The 19183-nt window shown below is 51.3% G+C and overlaps 2 protein-coding genes across 10 annotated transcripts in view; one reads left to right on the top strand and one right to left on the bottom strand.

Moving 5' to 3' along the window:
- VWA2 (von Willebrand factor A domain containing 2) overlaps positions 1 to 9482 on the top strand; it is a 46128-nt gene extending 36646 nt beyond the window's left edge. For all 3 annotated transcript variants that reach the window (XM_088791852.1, XM_019725204.3, XM_019725203.3), the window contains 5 exons: positions 579 to 686; positions 1661 to 2233; positions 4326 to 4877; positions 5760 to 5885; positions 6738 to 9482. In XM_088791852.1, the coding sequence (XP_088647978.1) occupies positions 579 to 686; positions 1661 to 2233; positions 4326 to 4877; positions 5760 to 5885; positions 6738 to 6850 (1472 nt within the window). In that variant the 3' untranslated portion in view covers positions 6851 to 9482. The remainder of the gene's footprint in view (positions 1 to 578; positions 687 to 1660; positions 2234 to 4325; positions 4878 to 5759; positions 5886 to 6737) is intronic.
- A 169-nt stretch (positions 9483 to 9651) lies between these two features.
- AFAP1L2 (actin filament associated protein 1 like 2) overlaps positions 9652 to 19183 on the bottom strand; it is a 102628-nt gene continuing 93096 nt past the window's right edge. For all 7 annotated transcript variants that reach the window (XM_074338997.2, XM_019725199.3, XM_074339000.2 and 4 more), the window contains 9 exons: positions 16976 to 17187; positions 14919 to 15064; positions 13989 to 14100; positions 13081 to 13317; positions 12822 to 12999; positions 12390 to 12545; positions 11605 to 11798; positions 11360 to 11482; positions 9652 to 10544 (listed from right to left, as the gene is read on the bottom strand). In XM_074338997.2, the coding sequence (XP_074195098.2) occupies positions 10518 to 10544; positions 11360 to 11482; positions 11605 to 11798; positions 12390 to 12545; positions 12822 to 12999; positions 13081 to 13317; positions 13989 to 14100; positions 14919 to 15064; positions 16976 to 17187 (1385 nt within the window). In that variant the 3' untranslated portion in view covers positions 9652 to 10517. The remainder of the gene's footprint in view (positions 10545 to 11359; positions 11483 to 11604; positions 11799 to 12389; positions 12546 to 12821; positions 13000 to 13080; positions 13318 to 13988; positions 14101 to 14918; positions 15065 to 16975; positions 17188 to 19183) is intronic.

Below are 19183 nucleotides of genomic sequence, written 5' to 3'. Positions count from 1 at the left end.
TATTTTCTCCCAGTTCTGGAGGCTGGAAGGCCAAGATCAAGGTGTCAGCAAGTTTAGTTTCTTCTAAGGCCTCTCTCCTTGGCCTGCAGATGGTCATCTTCTCACTGTGTCCTCACATGGCCTTTGCTCTGTGTGCTCTGTGTGCCTCGTCTTATCAGGACACCAGTCGTATTGGATCAGGACACACCCCGTGACTTCATTTAGCCCTAATTTCCCCTTTAAAAGCCTTCTCTCCACATGCAGTCCCATTCTAAGGTACTGAGGGTTAGGACGGCTGCAAAGGAATTGGAGGGGGACACACTTCTGTCCACAGAAGTCCAGTCCCGTGGGCACATCCCCAAGTGAGCCTGGAATTCACGCAGGGCCCCGCTGAGCTTACCACTGAGTGTTCTTTGCCACCCATACCCAGCTCCTCTTTACATACCTCACCTGCTTTCTGTCCTTTCTTTGCTACAGGTGTTGCAGTTTCCTAGTGGTCCCTGGGGGAGGAGGGAGCTGGGCTGTGGGGGGCAGGGTGGCCTGCCGGACTCATGCCTCTGTCTCACCTGCTAGGCTGTTAATGGGTATCTCTCTGCTAGGTCCTTGTGACTCACAGCCCTGCCAGAATGGAGGCACGTGTGTTCCAGAAGGACTGGACAGGTACCGCTGCCTCTGCACGCCGGCCTTCAGAGGAGAGGCTAACTGCGGTACGTATGCGCAGGGCCTCTAAGATGGACCGACCCCTGGGGAGCGCTGGAGCCCAGGCTCCCTGTTCTCACCTCCCACCCTTCTAGCCGCTGGGTAGAAACGGGCCCTTGAGTTTTAGAGCCACTTCCTTACCAAGTACACCTCTGCTCGGATGTCTCATGTCATACGACCTCTGAGTGCTCCGTGAAGAAATCACTCAGGTGGTGAAGCTCTGGGTAGGACAGCAGCTCTGATTAGCTTGAGAATGACTTCTGCTTGACCTTTGAGCATCGCTGAGCTGGGCCGCAGGCTGGAGCCAGCCCAACTCGGGGTCCTGGTTCTGGCCGAGCCTCTTCTCCCCTTTTCTAGGGTGAGGCACCACGAGCTTCAACCCTTTTTGGTTTTAAAGATATGAAATGAAGATTATAGGGTTTACCCCCTAAGGGTGTTGGGAAGTTGATATCAGATTATGTATATAAGATGTTTATTTAGCACAACGCTTGGCACATAGTAGGGGCGAGTTAACTTTTTAAACAATATAGTACTGGGTCAATTGGAGATTTATTTGGAAGAAATCAATCTCGACCCCCTAGCTCACAAGCCTCACAAAAATCGATTCCAGGTGGATCATAGATCTGAATGTAAAAGGCAAAGCCGTGAGCCTTCTGGAAGACAACATAGAAGCATATCTTCATGAGTTTTCAACTAGGACACAAGAAGCACTAACCATAATGGGAGAAAGTCGTAAAAATAGATACATTTTAATTTTTAAATAGTGGTTGGGTGGAGACCCTTAGCGACAGCCAGGAGGGAGAGCTGTGTGTCTAGCCTGTCTCACTGTGACGATGTGCTCTGGCCACAACGCCCTGGAGCCTCAGTTTCTCCACCTGGTCTCCCTCCTGGGAGGGAAGTTTCTCCTGCCCCATGTGGTGGTGGAACGGTGACCCGCATATCCCAGGTGGCCATGGCATGATGGCTGCTGTGATTCTGACAGCCCCGGCACTGAGCCTGGAATGCAGAATTGACGTCCTCTTCCTGCTGGACAGCTCAGCGGGCACCACGCTGGAGGGCTTCCTGCGGTTGAAGGCCTTTGTGAAGCGGTTTGTACAGGCCTCGCTGAACCAGGACTCTGGGGTCCGCGTGGGTGTGGCCTGGTACAGCAGGGAGCTGGTGGTGGCGGTGCCTGTGGGTGAGTACCAGGACGTGCCACATCTGGTCAGGAGCCTCGATGCCGTCCCCTTCAGCGGAGGTGCCACCCTGACGGGCAGTGCCCTGCGGCAGGCAGCAGAGCGTGGCTTTGGGAGAGCCATCAGGACAGGCCAGGACCGTCCACGCAGAGTGGTGGTCCTGCTCACGGAGTCACGCTCCCAGGACGAGGTGGCCGGCCTAGCACACAACGTGAGGCTCCGAGAGCTGCTCCTGCTGGGCGTGGGCAGCGAGGCCCTGCGGGAAGAGCTAGAGGAGATCACAGGCAGCCCAAAGCATGTCATGGTCTACGCGACCCCACAGGACCTGTTCAACCAAGTCCCAGAGCTGCAGCGGAAGCTGTGCAGCCAGCTGCGGCCAGGTAAGGTCCCCAAGAGCATTACCTCCGGACTAACCTCAGCCTGTCCCAGGGCCACTGATCAGTGGCGGGCCCTTCCTTCTTTTGTTACCAGTTAACCAAGGCCTATGCTAGGTGCTGGAGCCACAGCCCCCTTTTATGAATTAGTCACATGACGAGTAACTGCTCAGTTTACTGGTCAATACAATGGGACCAATAATAGCACCTCCTGAAGGGCTTCTGTGAGGATTCAGTAAGACAGGCAATGTGCACAGTACAGAGTATGCACTTAGAAAATTTTAAGAGTTGTTATTTATTATTACTAATAATGATTGTTAGTAAGGAGTTCAGAATCTAAGCGTGCCCTAGACGAGCAGCTTTCCAGCTTCTTGGATGGCAGCCCATAGAAAAGTACATTTCCCAGTACGCACACACCCATGCAACTGAAGCAGATGTTTCATGAAATGATGCTTTTCCTTTCTTCCTGAGATGTGTTTTGATCTTTTCTATTGAGTTTCACAACCCATGAAGTTGATTCTGTGACCCACCACTGGGGGGCGCTCTAGAGAATGCTGGTCGCAGGAGTAGACATCCCATCTGCGGGCAGGGGCCTTAGCCGGCGGCCGGAGATGTAGTAGCCGAAACACATCCTTGATGGGCTCCAGAGAGGTGGGAGGTGCGAAGCTGCATATGGAATTCAGCGCCTCAGCCCCCATGTCACTCTCACCAGAGGTGGGACCTTCCTTTCTACAATGGGGAAGGACAGGGGTTGGCTGCCCACGCCCACCTTGCCCCTCCAGTCTAGTTTCCCCATGGCAGCCAGAGTGGGTTTTTAAAAATAGTTTTAAATTCACAGAAAAATTGTGACAAGAGTTCCCCTATAATCCACACGCCATCTCCCTCTTGTAAGATATTAACAAGGTACATTTGTCACAATTAATGAACCAACGTTGATAGGTTATTGTTTGTTAAAGTCTATACTTTAATCAGATTTCCTTAGTTTTGACCTAACGTTCTTCTTCTGTTCCAAGCGTTCCATCCAGGATCCCACCTTACACTTAGTCACCGTGTCTTCTCAGGCTCCTCTTGGCTGTGACAGTTTCCCAGACCTTCCTTGTGTTAAGAGTGTTTTTTAAAAGCCAGTAAATCAGATCTTCCTACTCTGTACTTAAGCCTTTCCAGCAGCTCCCCTCTGCCCTTGGAATTAAACCCAAACTCATTCCGCTGACTTCTGAGAGCTCCCTGCACTCTAGTCCCTCTGGGCTCTCTGGAGCCCCTGCATGGGGTAGGGATAGGGGAGCACCTTAGAAGCACCCCCCAACACACACACACACACACACACACACACACACACACACCTCTCCAGCTCACACTTACTCCACCTGCAGGTCTTAGCTTAAACGTCACTCCTCAGAGAAGCCCTGACCCCTTCTCCCAATGTACTAATGTTGCTTCTGCTGACCCCTCATCGTACCCTGATTTTCCTCTCATCCCTGCTCATACAATTTGTAATTCTGTGTTCGTTTCATGTCTGTCTCCCCATAGACTGTGAGCCCATCAAGGGCAGGCATGAACCCATTTTGTCCACTTGGTATAATTAGTGCCTTGTATATAGTACGTGGTTCATGCAGGGAGCTCAGTAATGGGATGGATGAGGGTGCAGGGGAAGTTGCTGTCACAGAGGGTCCCCAGAACTCATATGATAGACGTTTATTTCTCTCACATAACAGTTCAGAGGTGAGTGGCCTGGGCCAGCGGGGTGGTTTGGCTACCTTGTGGTTCTGCCTCCAGGTTCAGGATCACTGATTTTCAGCCAGCAGGAAGGGTGGGGAGGGGATGGCAGTGGAAGGCAAGCAGCTGCCTTCTGAAGACATAACTTGGAAATTGCACATTTACGTCCAGTCTCATCCCTTCAGATAGCTTAGACACATGGCCACACCTAGCTTCCAGGGAGGCTGGGCGTGTAGTCTAGCTGGGCAGTCCTGTGTTCTGCTAATATTCTAGGAGAGGATGGACACACAGTAGACAGGCTGTCCGCGTCTTGCTGGCCTGGTCCAGAGGAGGGGTTCTGCCTGGCAGAGCCTGCCCCTGAGGCCCACCCTGCTTGCTTCCACAGACTGCCAGACACAGTCGCTGGACCTGGTCTTCATGTTGGATGCCTCGGCCTCCGTGGGGCCTGAGAACTTCGCCCAGATGCAGAGCTTTGTGAGAAGCTGCACCCTCCAGTTTGACGTGAACCCTGATGTCACACAGATTGGCCTGGTGGTGTATGGCAGCCAGGTCCAGACTGCCTTCGGGCTGGACACCCATGTCACACGGGCTGCCGTGCTGCGGGCCACGACCCAGGCCCCCTACCTGGGTGGGGAGGGCTCAGCGGGCACAGCCTTCCTGCACATTTATGACAAGGTGATGACGGTCCAGAGGGGCGCCCGGCCTGGCGTCCCCAAGGCTGTGGTGGTTCTCACGGGGGGGAGGGGGGCAGAGGACGCGGCCGTCCCTGCGCAGAAGCTGAGGAACAATGGTGTCTCTGTCTTGGTGGTGGGTGTGGGGCCTGTCCTGAGGGACGCGCTGCGGAGGCTGGCAGGTCCCCGGGACTCCCTGATCCACGTGGCGGCCTACGCAGACCTGAGGTACCACCAGGACACGCTCATCGAGTGGCTATGTGGAGGTAAGGGAGGGAACCCACACCTTCAGGGCTGCCTCCAACGGGGGCACCTCAGCCTGAGCCTTCACATACATCTTTATAGGGATTCCAGCGCCTCCTAGCTACTGAGCACTTTCCGTGTGCCAAGTTCTGTGCTACATCCCGTGCTCACGTGAAACCCTGTGGTGGGCACAGCATCCCCATTTGACATTCAGGGTGCAGAAAATTTAACACAGATGCCCCTCCCCAAACTTGAGAATGTATGCACTCCATTTAAACAGAAAATATCATTAGGATACCGACAGATCCCCCCAGAGGGTCTAAAGACCCCGAGTTAACACTGACCTTGGTGGTGAATGACAGAGCGAGGAGCAAACACAGCCAGACCAGCCTGACTCCAAGGTTTCCTTTGGCCAGTGACATCCCTTCTGCTTTTTTAAAAGTGTGTGGTTGGGGCGGCTGGTTAGCTCAGTTGGTTAGAGCGCAGTGTAGGGTGCTGTTAACAAAGTTGCCAGTTCGATCCCCACATGGGCCACTGTGAGCTGCGCCCTCCACAACTAGATTGAAACAACTACTTGGAGCTGATGGGCCCTGGAGAAACAAACTTTAAAAAAAAAAAAAGTGTGTGGCTGTCCTAATAATAGTGAGCACTGCTACCGCACAGCACACCCGAGTCTCCATATACAGGTAGGGAGAGGCTGGGTCTCCTTCGTAGCCAAGCAGTGTGGGGCACCAACCACGTGCTAGCCTGTGGCTTAGGGCACCAAAGGAAGCCCTGAGATGTGTAAGACAGTAGTGTCCTAGTGGCCTCACCTGTGCCCTGGGTTTCCTTGGGGGATGGGGGGTCCTTAGGGAGTCTTTGGGGCTGACTCAGGCTGGGCCTGCTGGACACCTTCTATCTTGTAGAAGCCAAACGACTGGTCAACCTCTGCAAACCCAGCCCGTGCATGAACGAGGGCACCTGCGTCCTGCGGAATGGGAACTACCACTGCGAGTGCCGAGGTGGCTGGGAGGGCCCCCACTGTGAGACCCGTAAGTGGGGCGCTTGCTCTGCGTGTGAGCTGCGGTGGTATTCTGAGACCTGCCAAGCCCGGGGAACTCAGCTGAGGGCAGGTTCTAGGGTTTGCTCAGTGGAAGGAAATCACGCCCTCATTTGTTCATTCACGCACAAAACATGGAGTGGAGGCCTCCTACATCCAGGTGTCACTCTGGGTGTGGGGAATAGAGCAGGAAACAAGCCAGTAGGAATCTCTGCTCTCGTGGAGCTCCCGTACTAGTGCGGGAGCCAGTAAATGAGTACAACGTGGAGTGTATTAGATGGTGCTCAACACACTCGAGAAAAATCATGGCAGCTGGGAGGAGGGCCTCTTAGGGGGGCCTCAGTCAGGGCCACAGTGAATCCAGAGTAAGTGGAAGTCAGGACGTGGGCACAGATGCAGGTCGGTGGGAGTTCTTATTTGAGTGTTTCTGTTTGCTCAGTGAACACGGGAGGAATCAACTGGGAGTGAGGGTGGGGTGGAGGTGCTGGAGGTTGGAGGAGAGAGAAGGGAAGGAGAAACTGTCTAGGGGAGAAGGGGACTAGACTAAGGACATAGAGGATGATTGTTGGGCAGTGGTATGGGCCCACCTGGGGTTGCTGTTCATGAACTTAGAACAGCCAGCAACCCGAAGACGAGTCCAGACGGAGCCTTAGGTCTTCAGCCACCAGCAGAGGTTGGCTTTCGGAAGCCAGGGAGTGGGTCTGAAGGGCCATCAGATAGGGCCTCTGATTTGCCTTCTTCTGGTGGAAGAGTAAGCACAGCACATGCAGGGGCCCACGAGGCTGCTGGTTGGGTGAGAGGCCTCAGACACTCTTCATGCCCTCAAAGTTCACTTCTCTCCCAGGGACCTTGAGAGGAGATACCCCCACGGCCCGGGGCTCCGGCCGACAGCCTGCAGCAGGGGAGCAGCAGGAGTCTTCCCAGCAACTACAGAGGCCTGAGCAGCCTGGGCACTGACGGGGCGCCTGCCCTCAGCGGAGCACCCTGTCTTGTGGGCGTCCTCTGCGCGTCCGCCCCCAGCTGTCTAGAAGCCTCCTGCCCGCTTTCCTCACCCAGGGAGACGAGATGTACACAGTGCTACTTAGGGACATGGTGGCAGTTGACTTCACCCACTAATGACAATGTTGAAAATTCTTGACATGTAAGTAAATATTTACTTTCTGTACTTAGTTGTGCCTTGTTGAGCTTGTGTCACCTGCCACCTTTCCCCTGAGGAGAAACAAAGGAACCTGGAGACTTTTCATGGTCCGTTTGAAGCTCTCTCTGCCCACAGCAAATGCTGAACAAAATGTTGTTGGGACAGAATGCTCAAAAGAAGGCAGTGACTAGAGTGTCATTTCAACCACTACAGCGATGGCATTTCAAGATGGAAAAAGTGTGGACCTTTTCACCCATCTTTTCCCCAAAGATGTCCTAGATGCATTTTAGTTTGCATAGGGGCTTGAGTGGCACTTGTGACTTCTTCTGGTGACTGCATCTGTGTGGGAGACAGACTTGGAAAGACCCCAGACTGGAAGGTGACTGATCAACTAGCTTGTTTGGCTATGGGGGGGACGTGGAGGTGCCGCGTGCAGTTGGCCTGGGTAGAGGGCTACATTCTCTGGGATGGGCTTCCTTTTAGAGTTTACTTAGGAAGGGTTAATTGCAGGATGTTTTGAATGCTTTTCTTACTCCTTTTAGTGGGGCAAAAAGGAGAATTCTGAAACTCAACAAATAGAACATAAAGAAACTTAGATGGGTTTTGCTTTATTAAACATAGATCTTATGTTGTCTTGTTCTTGTTTTGCTTTGTATGTGTAGTTCTTAAACAAGTGTTTCAAGAAATGATGTTGGGCATTTATTATATTTAACAGGAGTGTTTATACTGATATGGTAAAGAGGCTTTAGTTGGGCTGTTTTCTGGCAAACCAGGTACTTCCTCACCCCTGCAGTATTTAGGTAGCAGTTTTTTCTGGCTGTTTTGAATTCAATTTTCAGTAGGAACTGTTGTAGAGCTCTGACCTAAATGCAGACACTTTATCATAGCTTCTCTTTATGTAAGTAATGTAATGTTTAATGTGCAAACTTCAAGGCTACTTGGATTTAAACACCACTTAGCTTTAAGAACTTCAGGTGTAAAGCACTGGAAAATGTTGTCACCACAGTATTGGCAGATGTTAAAAATGAAAAGGCTGATGGACCAAAACTGTATTACAATGACCGTCATTTGTGTCCAAGGGATATGTTCATGCCTGTGACTACGCTGGCCTTGGCAGAAGGTGACGTCAGAGCAGGGTCACATGTCTACCCAGCAGGTGCCAAAAGGTGATGTTGGAGAACTGACATGAAGCCACTGTTTTTAAATTTACAGCAGTGTAATCATTTTATAGTGTCAGTTGTTTGTCTGGTTCAGGGCTGGTATTTGGATGTTCTATTTGAATTGCTTGGACTTAAAACCCCACACAACAGTGGGTTACATATTGATAGCTTCACTGTTTCTAGTTTTAGGTCCCAGCCCTTGAAAATTTATCTTTTCTAGTGAAGGCGCCACTGACTAGTTCAACCCTTTCAGTTTCCCCAAAGCAGCAGAGGGAATGCCTGTCTTACTGTCTCAACAGCCAAGCCTTTTCCTTTCATTTAAACAAAACAGGCTTTTAATTATACAAGCAATATAAAAATATATTCTTCTTGTAAAAATTAAAACATTGCAGATAAGCCATAAATCTTTTATTTTCTCTGAATGATCTTGATTTCATCCTATTTACTGAATGCTCTAGTCCTCATAGTTAATTGATTCTCTGGCTTTTCTAGAAAAATTTCACTCACAAATGACAGTTTTGTTTCTTCCTTTGGAAGTTTTATACTGATTTTTCTCATAATTTTGCATTATCGAGGACCCGCAGAATCATGTTTTTGAAAAGTAGCGTTTTTAAAAATGCAACAGCACATACCTGCTTCTGGACTTGAAAGAACTTTTTCATCATTATATGTTCTTTCCTGCAGATCACTTTATAAAGGTAGCAATGCAGATTATGAAGAGTGTTTATTAGGAATGTTGAGGTATTCTTTTCTGCTTCACGTTTAATCTGTTCATATGATAAATTACCTATTAGTATATTTTAAATTATTGAACCACCTTGATTCCTTGGATAAGTGCTATGATCTTTAAACACTGCGTAAATGTGCTTATTTTAAAAATGGCAAAGCCAAAATCTGGTAAAGTAAAAAGACAACCTAAAGCAATTATTGAAGGCAGAACTGAAAAGGAGGCCTTAAGGACAGCTACTGACAGGATTTTTTAAATCACAAGAAAATGCTATGACTATAACAGCATAGTTCTGATACCAAAAAGCCAACACATATATTGCAAAAGAAAAAAACCAAATCTCATTTTAGGACCTACATGACAAAAAATCTTTAAAATAAGCACCTTTATGCTAGAAACTTTAATTACTACTTAGGCAGCCTTCTAAGTATTGGCATGTTTCTTTCCCCCCAAGAATTATTTAGGAGTGTATTTAACTTCTAGGATTTTCAGACACTTTCTGCAGATGTTTCCTACACCTTTGGTACATTGTTAAGTTATACTATTAAAATCCTTTCAGTCTTATATCTCTGCTACTTTGATTTAAGAGGCTTAACATCTCACCTTGTAGGTCTACCAGTTTTTTACCACACACCGTTTGAAGTTCAGTGTGTAAATAACCAAGATGTTTCCCCCTGGAGGTAGAAGTCAACCAGGCCCTGCTCCAAATTATACCATGAAATACAAGAAAAACCCAAAATACAATTAACATTTTATTTTAAAAAAAAAAAATCTAACTCACCACTTGGTAAAGGGACACCAAGTGTTTATGACAAAGGAAATAAATGCCCTGGGATTAGAAAGAGGGTAAGAATCAAGACCTTTAGTTCTCAAGAACCAGGGTTAGAGAACTCAGAACCCCCAGCAATGAGGCAGAGATGACAGATGAAATGTTTCAACCTGTGTTAAAAAACAATGCCATCAGAAGAAAAGAGAGGAGCAACACAAATATCAGCACTGCCCATTGTTAGAGACGAGGGAGACCACCCAAAACAAAACACACTACTTTTTCCCTTGGGCATTAGACACAACTTCAAAAACAGGGACTAACGTAGCAATCTTTTAAATAACTCTTCCCTTAAGAATGGCCCGGCCAGGGACTGAATCTGTAAACACAAGGTAATCTTCCTCCCCCTCTCCCCATGGTAATGTACAGTCAGTTAAATCTCAAAAGACACTTCACTGTTCTAAATTATAGGATTTTAAACATTTTTTAAAAAATATAATACAGCATCCCTTTAAAAAGTCCTTAATTTAGGGTGGACAGTGCCTCAGCTGGGTCCCAAATATTTTCTCCTCTGTTACCATTTCTCAAAAACTGTGTCATAGATGGTTTTACACAGGCAGGATCGTTAACCGCAACTTTTGTTGTTGTAACAGCTCCTTTGGCTCTGAACAGGGACAGAGCCTCTTCTTAGCCGACGCTTTCCACTCGTAGCTCCCCAGTCCTTGCTTTTGCTTCTAAACAGACTCACCCTCTCCCAGAGTTGCTGCTTTAATGAAGTGAGATTGTCACCAAGGTCCATCCTGACAGGAGAGTCTTTTGATGAAGCTTGTTTCCTAACTGGTTCCTTTCTTCTCCCATTCCTAGGGCACCATTCAAATACCAGCACACCCCCCCAAAAAAAGAAGAAAGTTATCCTCTGTAGCCATCTCCATATGCATAGAAACAGCCCATTATTTTTCAACCCGTGGGTCCCTCATTGTTTGGGGCACGTGTTATGAGATTTTTGAGGCTGTGGTACAGGAAAGAGTGTCGTGACTGAGGCATGATGCCTGGCAGGGCAGGGAGCGAGCCGTGGCTCCCCTGGATTTAATAGTCCTGGGTGCCGGTGCCTCAAAATTTCTCCAGCAGGTAATCAGGATAGAAACAAGGGGCCGACTTTTCCACAAACACAGGCAGCTCTAGGCATGTTCTCTACTATACCAGTGAGTCGAGGATTAACAACACTTTTCGTCTAGCCTAGGGGAAAACTCAGTAATGGCAATCCATTCCTCGCTTACACCTTCCTCAGCCTTTCGCCAGCTTTTGGCTGTGCAACTTCAGGCAAATCACGTCACCCATCTGAACCTCTTAAGTTTTCATGGCAGAAGTCCTTTAGAATCACTGACTCTTTGCTTTGAAAACTGTCCGCTCAGTCTGTCTCGGGACTGTGTCCAGGTGCCCCTGGAACCAGGTATGTCAAGGATTCCAGTGTCCCCAGGCTGATTGCTAAGAGCCTTTCTGGTTGGTCAGTGCCAAAGACTAAGCCGAAGGGACAGTGAAGCCCCAACCCCTGTGCCTCTTCCTACTGAGAGTGACACCTAAGGCAGGAAAACCCAGGTCAGTAGAGGGGCCCCAGCTTAGGGACAGTCCTGCTGTCTACTGGTGGCCTCGGTGGAGGCCGGGAGTGACCGCTTACCTTGGCTTTCTGGAGGACGGTGCCTTTCCCTGTCACCATGACGGAAAGAGGCCTGTTCTTGAGTGCTGTTGCAGAGTTGACTGGGGTACAGTCTGGGGCACGGGTGGGGGCAGCAGCTTTGGGCTGTGGTGACAGGAGAAGAGCCAGGCCTGAGCCAGTGGGAGGGACATGTGACCCATTTCCCCCGACCCTGGCCCAGGAGGCCCTGCCAGCATCTCAGAGGAACTGTGGCTCCTGGCACTCACTCGGGGGCTCACAGTCTCCAGGTGGGTGGTGTCCACGGTGGTGCCCAGGGTCATGGGCCCGGCCTCGGCCTTCTTCAGGTTGTCCTTCACCTCCACGATGCTGAGCTCGAGGTCCACACGCCTGCTCTCCTCGTTCCTGCACTCCTCATCGATTTCCTTCAGCTTCTGCTCCAGGCTGGCCAGGACGCCCTTGTCTGGAATGAGAAGTAAGCCGGCTGCAGTGAGCAGTGTTTCAGCCAAGGCCAGGAAAGGGCCTTTAAAAGGCAAGTTGCTAGGACATGGCTGACGAATGCTAGGAGGAGGATCTGGAAAAGAATCTGGAAGGGCTCAGAGTTCTTTGCAAGTGTCTTAAGTTTTTGTTCACTTTAAAGCAATGAAGGCTAGAAATGGAGGATGGAGGACAGGTGTGATTAATGCAAGGCTGACCTGGGGTCTCAGGAAAAGGAGTTGGCACTTCCTCAAAAGATGGACCAAGGAACATGAGTACATTTAAGTGAAAATACAATACTGAAGGTCTAAATTCACAGCATTTAGAGATGTTTTCCTTCCACCAGCGCTTTATACTCCCTCCTGGCCCTACTGACAACAGGTCAGAGCGTCTCTCTGCCCAGGATAGCACCTTTCAGACAGGATGGAGGGGCGAGAGGACTTCGAGCAGGCACATTCACCTGCGCCAAAGATTGGCAGGGGCTGCGGGCCAGGTACAGACTCACCCCCAGAAGCCCAAGCCCATGTACCCTGATCCGAAGGTGCCTCTGGCCCTCTCCACCTGGGAGGCCCCTTACCTGTACACTTTAACAGGGTCTCTTTCAGCTCCCGTTTCTCTTTCCGGAGCTGAGCCAGGTGCCCCCGGATTTCTTCCTTTTTCTTCTCAAGCCTCTCCTTCTCCTCTGTGTACCGCTTCACCTCGGCTTCTGTCCTGTTCTTGCCAAGTTTGATCTCTACAAACCCAGAGAGGGGAACTGCCAGGTCAGCCAGGCTGGAACATGAGGGCTGTCCCCAACCCACTGCACAGGCTCAGATAGAACCCAGGGCTCTGACAGTAGCTCAGAGCTGGACGCCAGGCCAGCTCAGTAGGGACGGAAAAGGCAAGGAGGCCCACACCTTCTTTACTGGGTGGCCTTGAGCAAGTCCCTTCACCTCTCTGAAAGGGAAAGAATTGGCCTCACTTCTCTGACCCATTTCTAAAACATCCAACTCTTATCCAGCCCAGGCACCTGCAGAGGTCGCCCTCAACCTGTCTTTCACAGGTGCGCTGGCCTCGGCCTGGGTGACAGCCACAGGGTCGGGACAGCTTGGTGGGAAGGAGATTTTCTGCTGTTCAGTCTGGATTTTGACGGTCGTGATTCTCAGGGAAGGCTCTTCAGGCTCCAGACTCTCCCGCTGCTCGATCGGCTTTGGGAGAAAGCAAACATGACTCAGCGGGCCAGGCCGAGGAAGGTGGGGCCGGCTCACCTGCTGGGAGACAGCCTGTACCTGCAACTCTGGGGTCTCTGCAGACTTGAGGAGGGGCTCCTCTGGGGCAGGGACCGGGTCTGCAGGGAGGGCCACAGCTGGAGGGTCCAGGTGGGATGGTGTGGGGGAGTGCTCCTGGGCCTGGGCACCCCCTGAGCTGTACAGGAAGGACTTGACAGGCGTGAGGTCCAGGTACACGCGGTCGGGGTCTGACTCACTAGTAGCTTCTGTGGCAGGGGCTGCTTCCTCGGGGTCCAGCTGTAGAGGAAAGAGAGTCAGGTGGCTTTCACCATTGCCTGTACCCCCTGGGCTGTGGAGGCAGTACCTGCTGTGCCTCATAGCTCTCGTCCCCTCCCTGTGCTGGAGTGGGCAAGGACCCTCCCCTGGGGAAACGTCCTGTTGATCTGGAGTTAGGCCAGAGTTCAAGTCCTGGATTTGCCACTCGAGGTGGGAGACCCAGGCGATAGTACTAAGTTTCCTGATCCTTATTTCCTCATCCGTAAGAGAAGAGAGTACCCCCACGTAAGGTGGTTAGGGTTAAATGAGATAATGTACAGATGCCCTTAGCCCAGCAGGAAGTCCAATGTCTGATGGATGGAACCTGCTGCCAGTATGATGATTCCATCTCCACTTTCAGTTTGGGCTCAGAGGCTAAGGATGTCTCTGCTCCCAATCCCAACAGCACACTCCCACGCCCAGCACTCACTGACCAGGGCAGTTAACTAGCTGTTTCATTTAGACAAGTCCCCGTGCCAGGCAGACTGCACACGCCAGTATAAAAGATGACCTTGTTGCATCTAGGTTTCTGCACTGATGGCCCTGCAGGTACCTTGGAATCCACTCATCTTAGGGCCAATCTGGGATGGCATTGAGGTTTAGCAGGCGGAGGACTGGACAGCCCCAGGCCACTGCCCCACCAGCGTCCTTACCGCAGCCGTCAGCTCTGACATCTCCACGTCATCATACAGCAGCTCCTGGAGATTCTGGCTGGGCAGGCCATCAATGTAAGTGTTTGGCTCTGAGAACTTTCTCTGCATCAGTCTGGAAGTCACAGGAGGATTAGCACCGGGTGGGAAAAGCCACCAGTCTCAAAGGATTTGTAACGAGAGGTGCAATGAAAGCTGCAGGCTGTGCGGGAGACCTGAGGAGGAGCTGTGGCCTCATTTTAACACAATTTATTTGGGGGTGGGGGGGGCTGCTCCCTCTCCTCCCAGAGCCTTCCTACTAGGACTCTAGTTCCAAATTTCTCTTCCAGAAAAACAAACTCCCCTTGCCCCACTCCCCTCCTCTTCGCATCCTTTTGCCTCTTCTGACTCCCTTTCGGGATCTCCTTCAACAAAAGCCTCTCGTTTCATCTTCACGATACCCTTGGGACAGCCCAGACCAGAGACTTGCCCCATTTTCTATATAAGAAAAGGGATTCTGATTCATGGGCTCGGCCAGCTTCCAACAGAGCTCCTCAGCCACCCGGCCCAGGATCGCTTCTCCCTGAGAGCGCCCCACTTTGCTCACCTGGAAAGCAGAAGTACCACCTCTGCCTTACTTATTCCAGGGTGTGTGCTGGGGAGCCAGAGAGGGATTCATGGGGAAGTGCTGAATCAACAGCAGGGAGCGTCAGGAAACGCGCTGACTCTGCCCTACGTTGCTGGAAAGCGTCTAGCCCACGCCAAGGCTGCTGCGGCTGCTCTGGGCCTAAGGCCTGGCCAGGACTCCCTGAGGGTGGCAACCTGGCCCTGGTGTTCCTGTTGCTGGTAGAACAGGGCTGGCTGACCCTGAGTTCTCAGCTGCCATCCTGCTCGACTGGCTAGAAGCGTGCCTGGGAATGGGAGGGCGCAGAGCTGAAGGCCCTCCATACTCACAGCAGAGAGGTTTTGGCCGCATTCACAATACAGGAAACCCGATCTGCGTCCACATAGTCGTAGGTGAATTCTTCTGGGTCTGTCTTGGAGCCCGATTCCAAGAGCAGGAGGCCTAGCCAGTGGCCCATTTCCTCGGAAGATTTGGCCTGGGGTAGGCAGAGAGGGCCATGAGCAGGGCTGGAGCGTGCCCAGCCCCTCAGTGGGCAAGAACGGCACCCCTGCCCTGATTCTTACCTGGGCAGGGCATCTCAGAGAGCCTGGGGCCATGCTCTTTCATTTTTACCAGCATATCCTATCCCTCAGGGACCCCAACTAACATTTCCTGCCACATTGCCAGTGATACTTGGAAGCTGCGGACATTTATACATGTCCGCACCACGTGTGATTTATGTACATGTATTTCTAGAAGGCTAATGGATGAGGACAGAACTATTAAAATTATATGCGTTTTAGGTTGGCGCCTCTATTTTTTGCACGGTCACATGTCAGGGTATCACCCTACTCCGTATGTATGTAACTGCATGGATCCCCTGCTAAGAAATAATGAAATTCAAATTTATTTTTGTTTCCAGTTTCAAGAGTCAAGATGTCTTAAATATCTTACACCAGGGCAACAATCCCTGCTAAACCATGAGCTAAATCCCATGAAAACTGGTGCTTGGGTTTTTTCCCCCAGGGGACAATGCATTCTAATCAAATACATACATTGGGTATTTCTATTAAAATGCCAGTGTTATTTCTTGCCGTTATAATGAGAAAAAACTGGGAATTCTATAAATACGTCCAGTTTAGTTTCGTGAGGAAAAACAGCTACCACTTCGTCTTACACAATACACACAATACCTATTGCTGTGTTCTCTTAATCCTGGACGCAGCTCTGAGCTGAGTTGGACATTTAGCTGGTTTCCCTTTCCCATTTATTTTCAAGTGGGTTTTTCAATAAAGCTTTTCACAGGCATCCCCTAGTTTCTGCTACCACCATCTCTGCCCTGGGCAACAGGAACAGCTTCTTAAGTTTCATTTTGTCCCTTGCCCCCCTCCCATTTGCTCACCCCCAACCAACCAACAGCTGGAGGAAACATCTCAAAATACAAATCTGAGCTTGCCAGCCTCGCTTGATACCCTTCAGGGTCTCCCCTTGCTCTCAGGATCAACCCCGCTTCCCTCCCATCCTGGTCACACACGCTCCCGCCCGTACCTCCACCCCCAGCACTCCGGCTTTCACTCATACCCACGGCATCCACCCTACCGTTTTTCAGCAACTGTTATTATGTAATCAATTGGGTAATTAATTGAATAGCATCTCATTCTCATACTAGAATGTAAGTTCCATGAGGGCAGGGAGCATAGCTGTCTTGTTTACATATTATCATACTAAGCAGATATGAGTCTACGGGACAGATGTACAAACTTGTCCCTGAGGAGCAACTGGGATGTGGATCTTTTAGCCTCCAGAGGGCAGTATTGAAGCAAAATTTGGATGAAGACCTCTGGAGTAGATGAAAGGAGTCAACTGGGGAGTGTGTCCTTCCGTGCTTGTGAAGAACTCTGGCTGGGGCCCAGCCAACTCAAGGCAAGGCATGATGTCACCTCTTATTTTGTAAATGTGACATTACATCAAACAGAGGGTGGGGAGTGGGAAAAATGTAATTGTATCACAAACCTGATTCTTCCCCTCAGATAAGCCCTAAGAGTCGTCATTTTTATGTACTGGGCTCCATCTGGTGATACACAAACTAAATCAAACCCACTGTGAATCCCCAGAAGGTTTTTCCAGCAGCTCAGGAGTTATAAATACTCCTTCTGCCCTAAGTGCAGGAAGTAGCTCATTGTCCGCTCCCATAACACAACCACCCTGAGGTCAGAAAGGGAACGGAAATTTTTCAAAAATGCAAACAATCTCAGGCAGAGGAAACAAAAATAAATGCACAACTACACCGGATCTCTAGGACTTGCAGCAAACAGCCTCGACCTCCCCTCCCTGGCTGTGCCGGGTTCCCCACTCTGCTGTGCACCATCCATTCCCCCCACTTCCTGCCACCACGGGCCCACAGTACCTCGAGTTTGGCCAGCTCCTCGCCATTATGGAGGATGCGGAAGGAATAGAGGTGGTCTGGGCTCGGGTCTGGGACCACCTCACAGCCCACCAGGCTGAGGGGCTGCTGGGCCACCTTGCTCCGGTTCCGGTCCTGGTAAAAGTGCAGGTGACTGTCCCTGACGGAGCACCAGCGTGACTTCCACTGGCTGTTCACCAGCACGTTCAGGTAACCTGCAGGAGAGGATGCGGCTGCAGGAGGGCCTGGGGGGCTGAGGGGTGTCCAGGCTGCCACCACCTCTGGGCCTCCCAGGGGCTCCCCCAGAACCTCAGTTCCAAGACTTGTCATGCTTCGCCTGAGAAATGTTCTGAACTCATAGAGGCTATGAATTTCCTAGTCTGTCTCTTCCTGCCTTCGTGGTAGCAGCTACACCCTCGGGAGCTGGGCAGCACAGCTCCACTGGTTTTTGCAAAAGGTGTGTCCAGAGGGAAGTGAGTCACATCTGGACTGGACCAGGTGATGATTTATATGGACAGGACGGAGGATCCCCCGCCCGGGGCCCTGTCTCCATGGCAATAAGGGCCTAGGCTGCAGCACCTCCCCTGCCTCTGGTCACTTAGGCCCCATGCAGGAAACTCGCCCCAGAGAGGGTCTCAGCAGGTGCAATCCCCTGGCCTCCACAGCCTTAGCTTTCCAGCTCCTGGGACGGCCTTAGCTTTCCAGCTCCCGGGACGGCCTTGCCATCCCTGGGTCATACTCAGTCTCAGCCTGCAAAGCCCTCCTCCCCTTGGCCAGATCCGTCATCCTCCCTGATGCAGCCGGCCTTGGCCCTCCCTGGGTCCTGTACTCCCTGCTCTGCCTGCCTTCAGAACACGTGGACCTGGAACAGTGAGACTCTGCTTCCAGGTCAGCCTCCCCGCTGGACACAGAGCTTGTCAAGGGCAGGAACGTGCCATGTTCATCTCCAGCAGCCAGGCACTGTTCCCTGGAGCCTCTCCAGCAGGGAGCCCCTCTCTATCAGCATGCAGAGGCTGCCAGCACCCACCATGCAATCCTTTACTATTCTCTAATGGTCGCATGTGTTGGGTTCAGCTTCCCAAGAAGAGGACGAGCCTCCCCCCACTTCCCCATTAGATGAACACTTAGGGACCTGACACCATGTGCCAAGCACAGCCTTGTTCCTGGGGCTGCAAAGATGAGTAAAATCCAGTCTTCAGGATGGTCTGCATGCCCCATGTGTGGTGACTGACACCTCTCGGTGCCGCTTACCTTCCCAGGGACACTGGCTTACAAAGCAGATGCCTTCTCTACCGTAAGGGCCTGGCAGCTGCTCAGAACGTTAGCTGGGATGAACTAGATTCACGTAGCAGGGTCCACGTGCACGGCCACCTTCCCACCCACCCAGTGCTGGCCACACAGTGTGGATCACGGATTTCTCAGAGTCTTGTGAACATCACAACCAGATCGCAAAGTGGAAGAATTTGAGTGCAGGACCTAGGACTTCTGGCTCATCTGGGCAGGCACCCCACTTGCCCATCACAATTCAGTGGATCAGAGAGAACTCTGGGTCAAGAGAGGCGGGAGCTCTGATGCTGGCTGAGTCCCAGGAAGGAGAGCGTATGTGTTCTCTCTGGCCATTCCCCAGCCACGGGACAGGAGCATGCTTCACTGCTGAATAACTTCCAGCAATAAGCCAGCCACAATTCCCAAAGTGACTCACTGGGACCAGCCTCCCCTGCCCAAAACCATGCCCTGCGGCCACAGGCACTGGCAGAGCCAGGCCATTACCCGGTACCTTGGCTGGAGAAGCTGTAGGCTCCAAAGATGAGGCCCTGTCTGCTGCTTTCCCATTCCATATGGTGGCCTGGCAGGCCTCAGAACAGAACAAACTGGGACTCATGAACAGAGCCCAGCAGGGACATGGGTTCCATGAGGAAGAGGAAAGGGCCCCAAGGTGGGTAGCAACAGCCTTCAGGCCCTGGGGAGAGCTCCAGCAATGAGCCCCAGATTGAATGCCAGGATCCAGGATCACCCCCGGATATTTTCTGAGAAAGGTTTCTCTCTCTCTCTCTCCTGGCCTTAGTTTCCTCAAGGCTGAGTGAGGGCAGCAGAGATGACCTCTAGGAGTCTCCTAGCACCCGTACACACCCTCTGCCCCCGCAAGATGGGCTTTTGTCGGCCCCTTAATGCGTCTCACCAGTTCGCACCGCAGAGACTTTGCTCCTGACC

Source organism: Rhinolophus sinicus, chromosome 15 (assembly GCF_057876585.1).
Source record: "Rhinolophus sinicus isolate RSI-liver-muscle chromosome 15, RSI-T2T, whole genome shotgun sequence".
NCBI lineage: Eukaryota > Metazoa > Chordata > Mammalia > Chiroptera > Rhinolophidae > Rhinolophus > Rhinolophus sinicus.
Note: the sequence above shows the minus strand (reverse complement) of the source record. Positions and strands in the feature narration are given on the sequence as shown.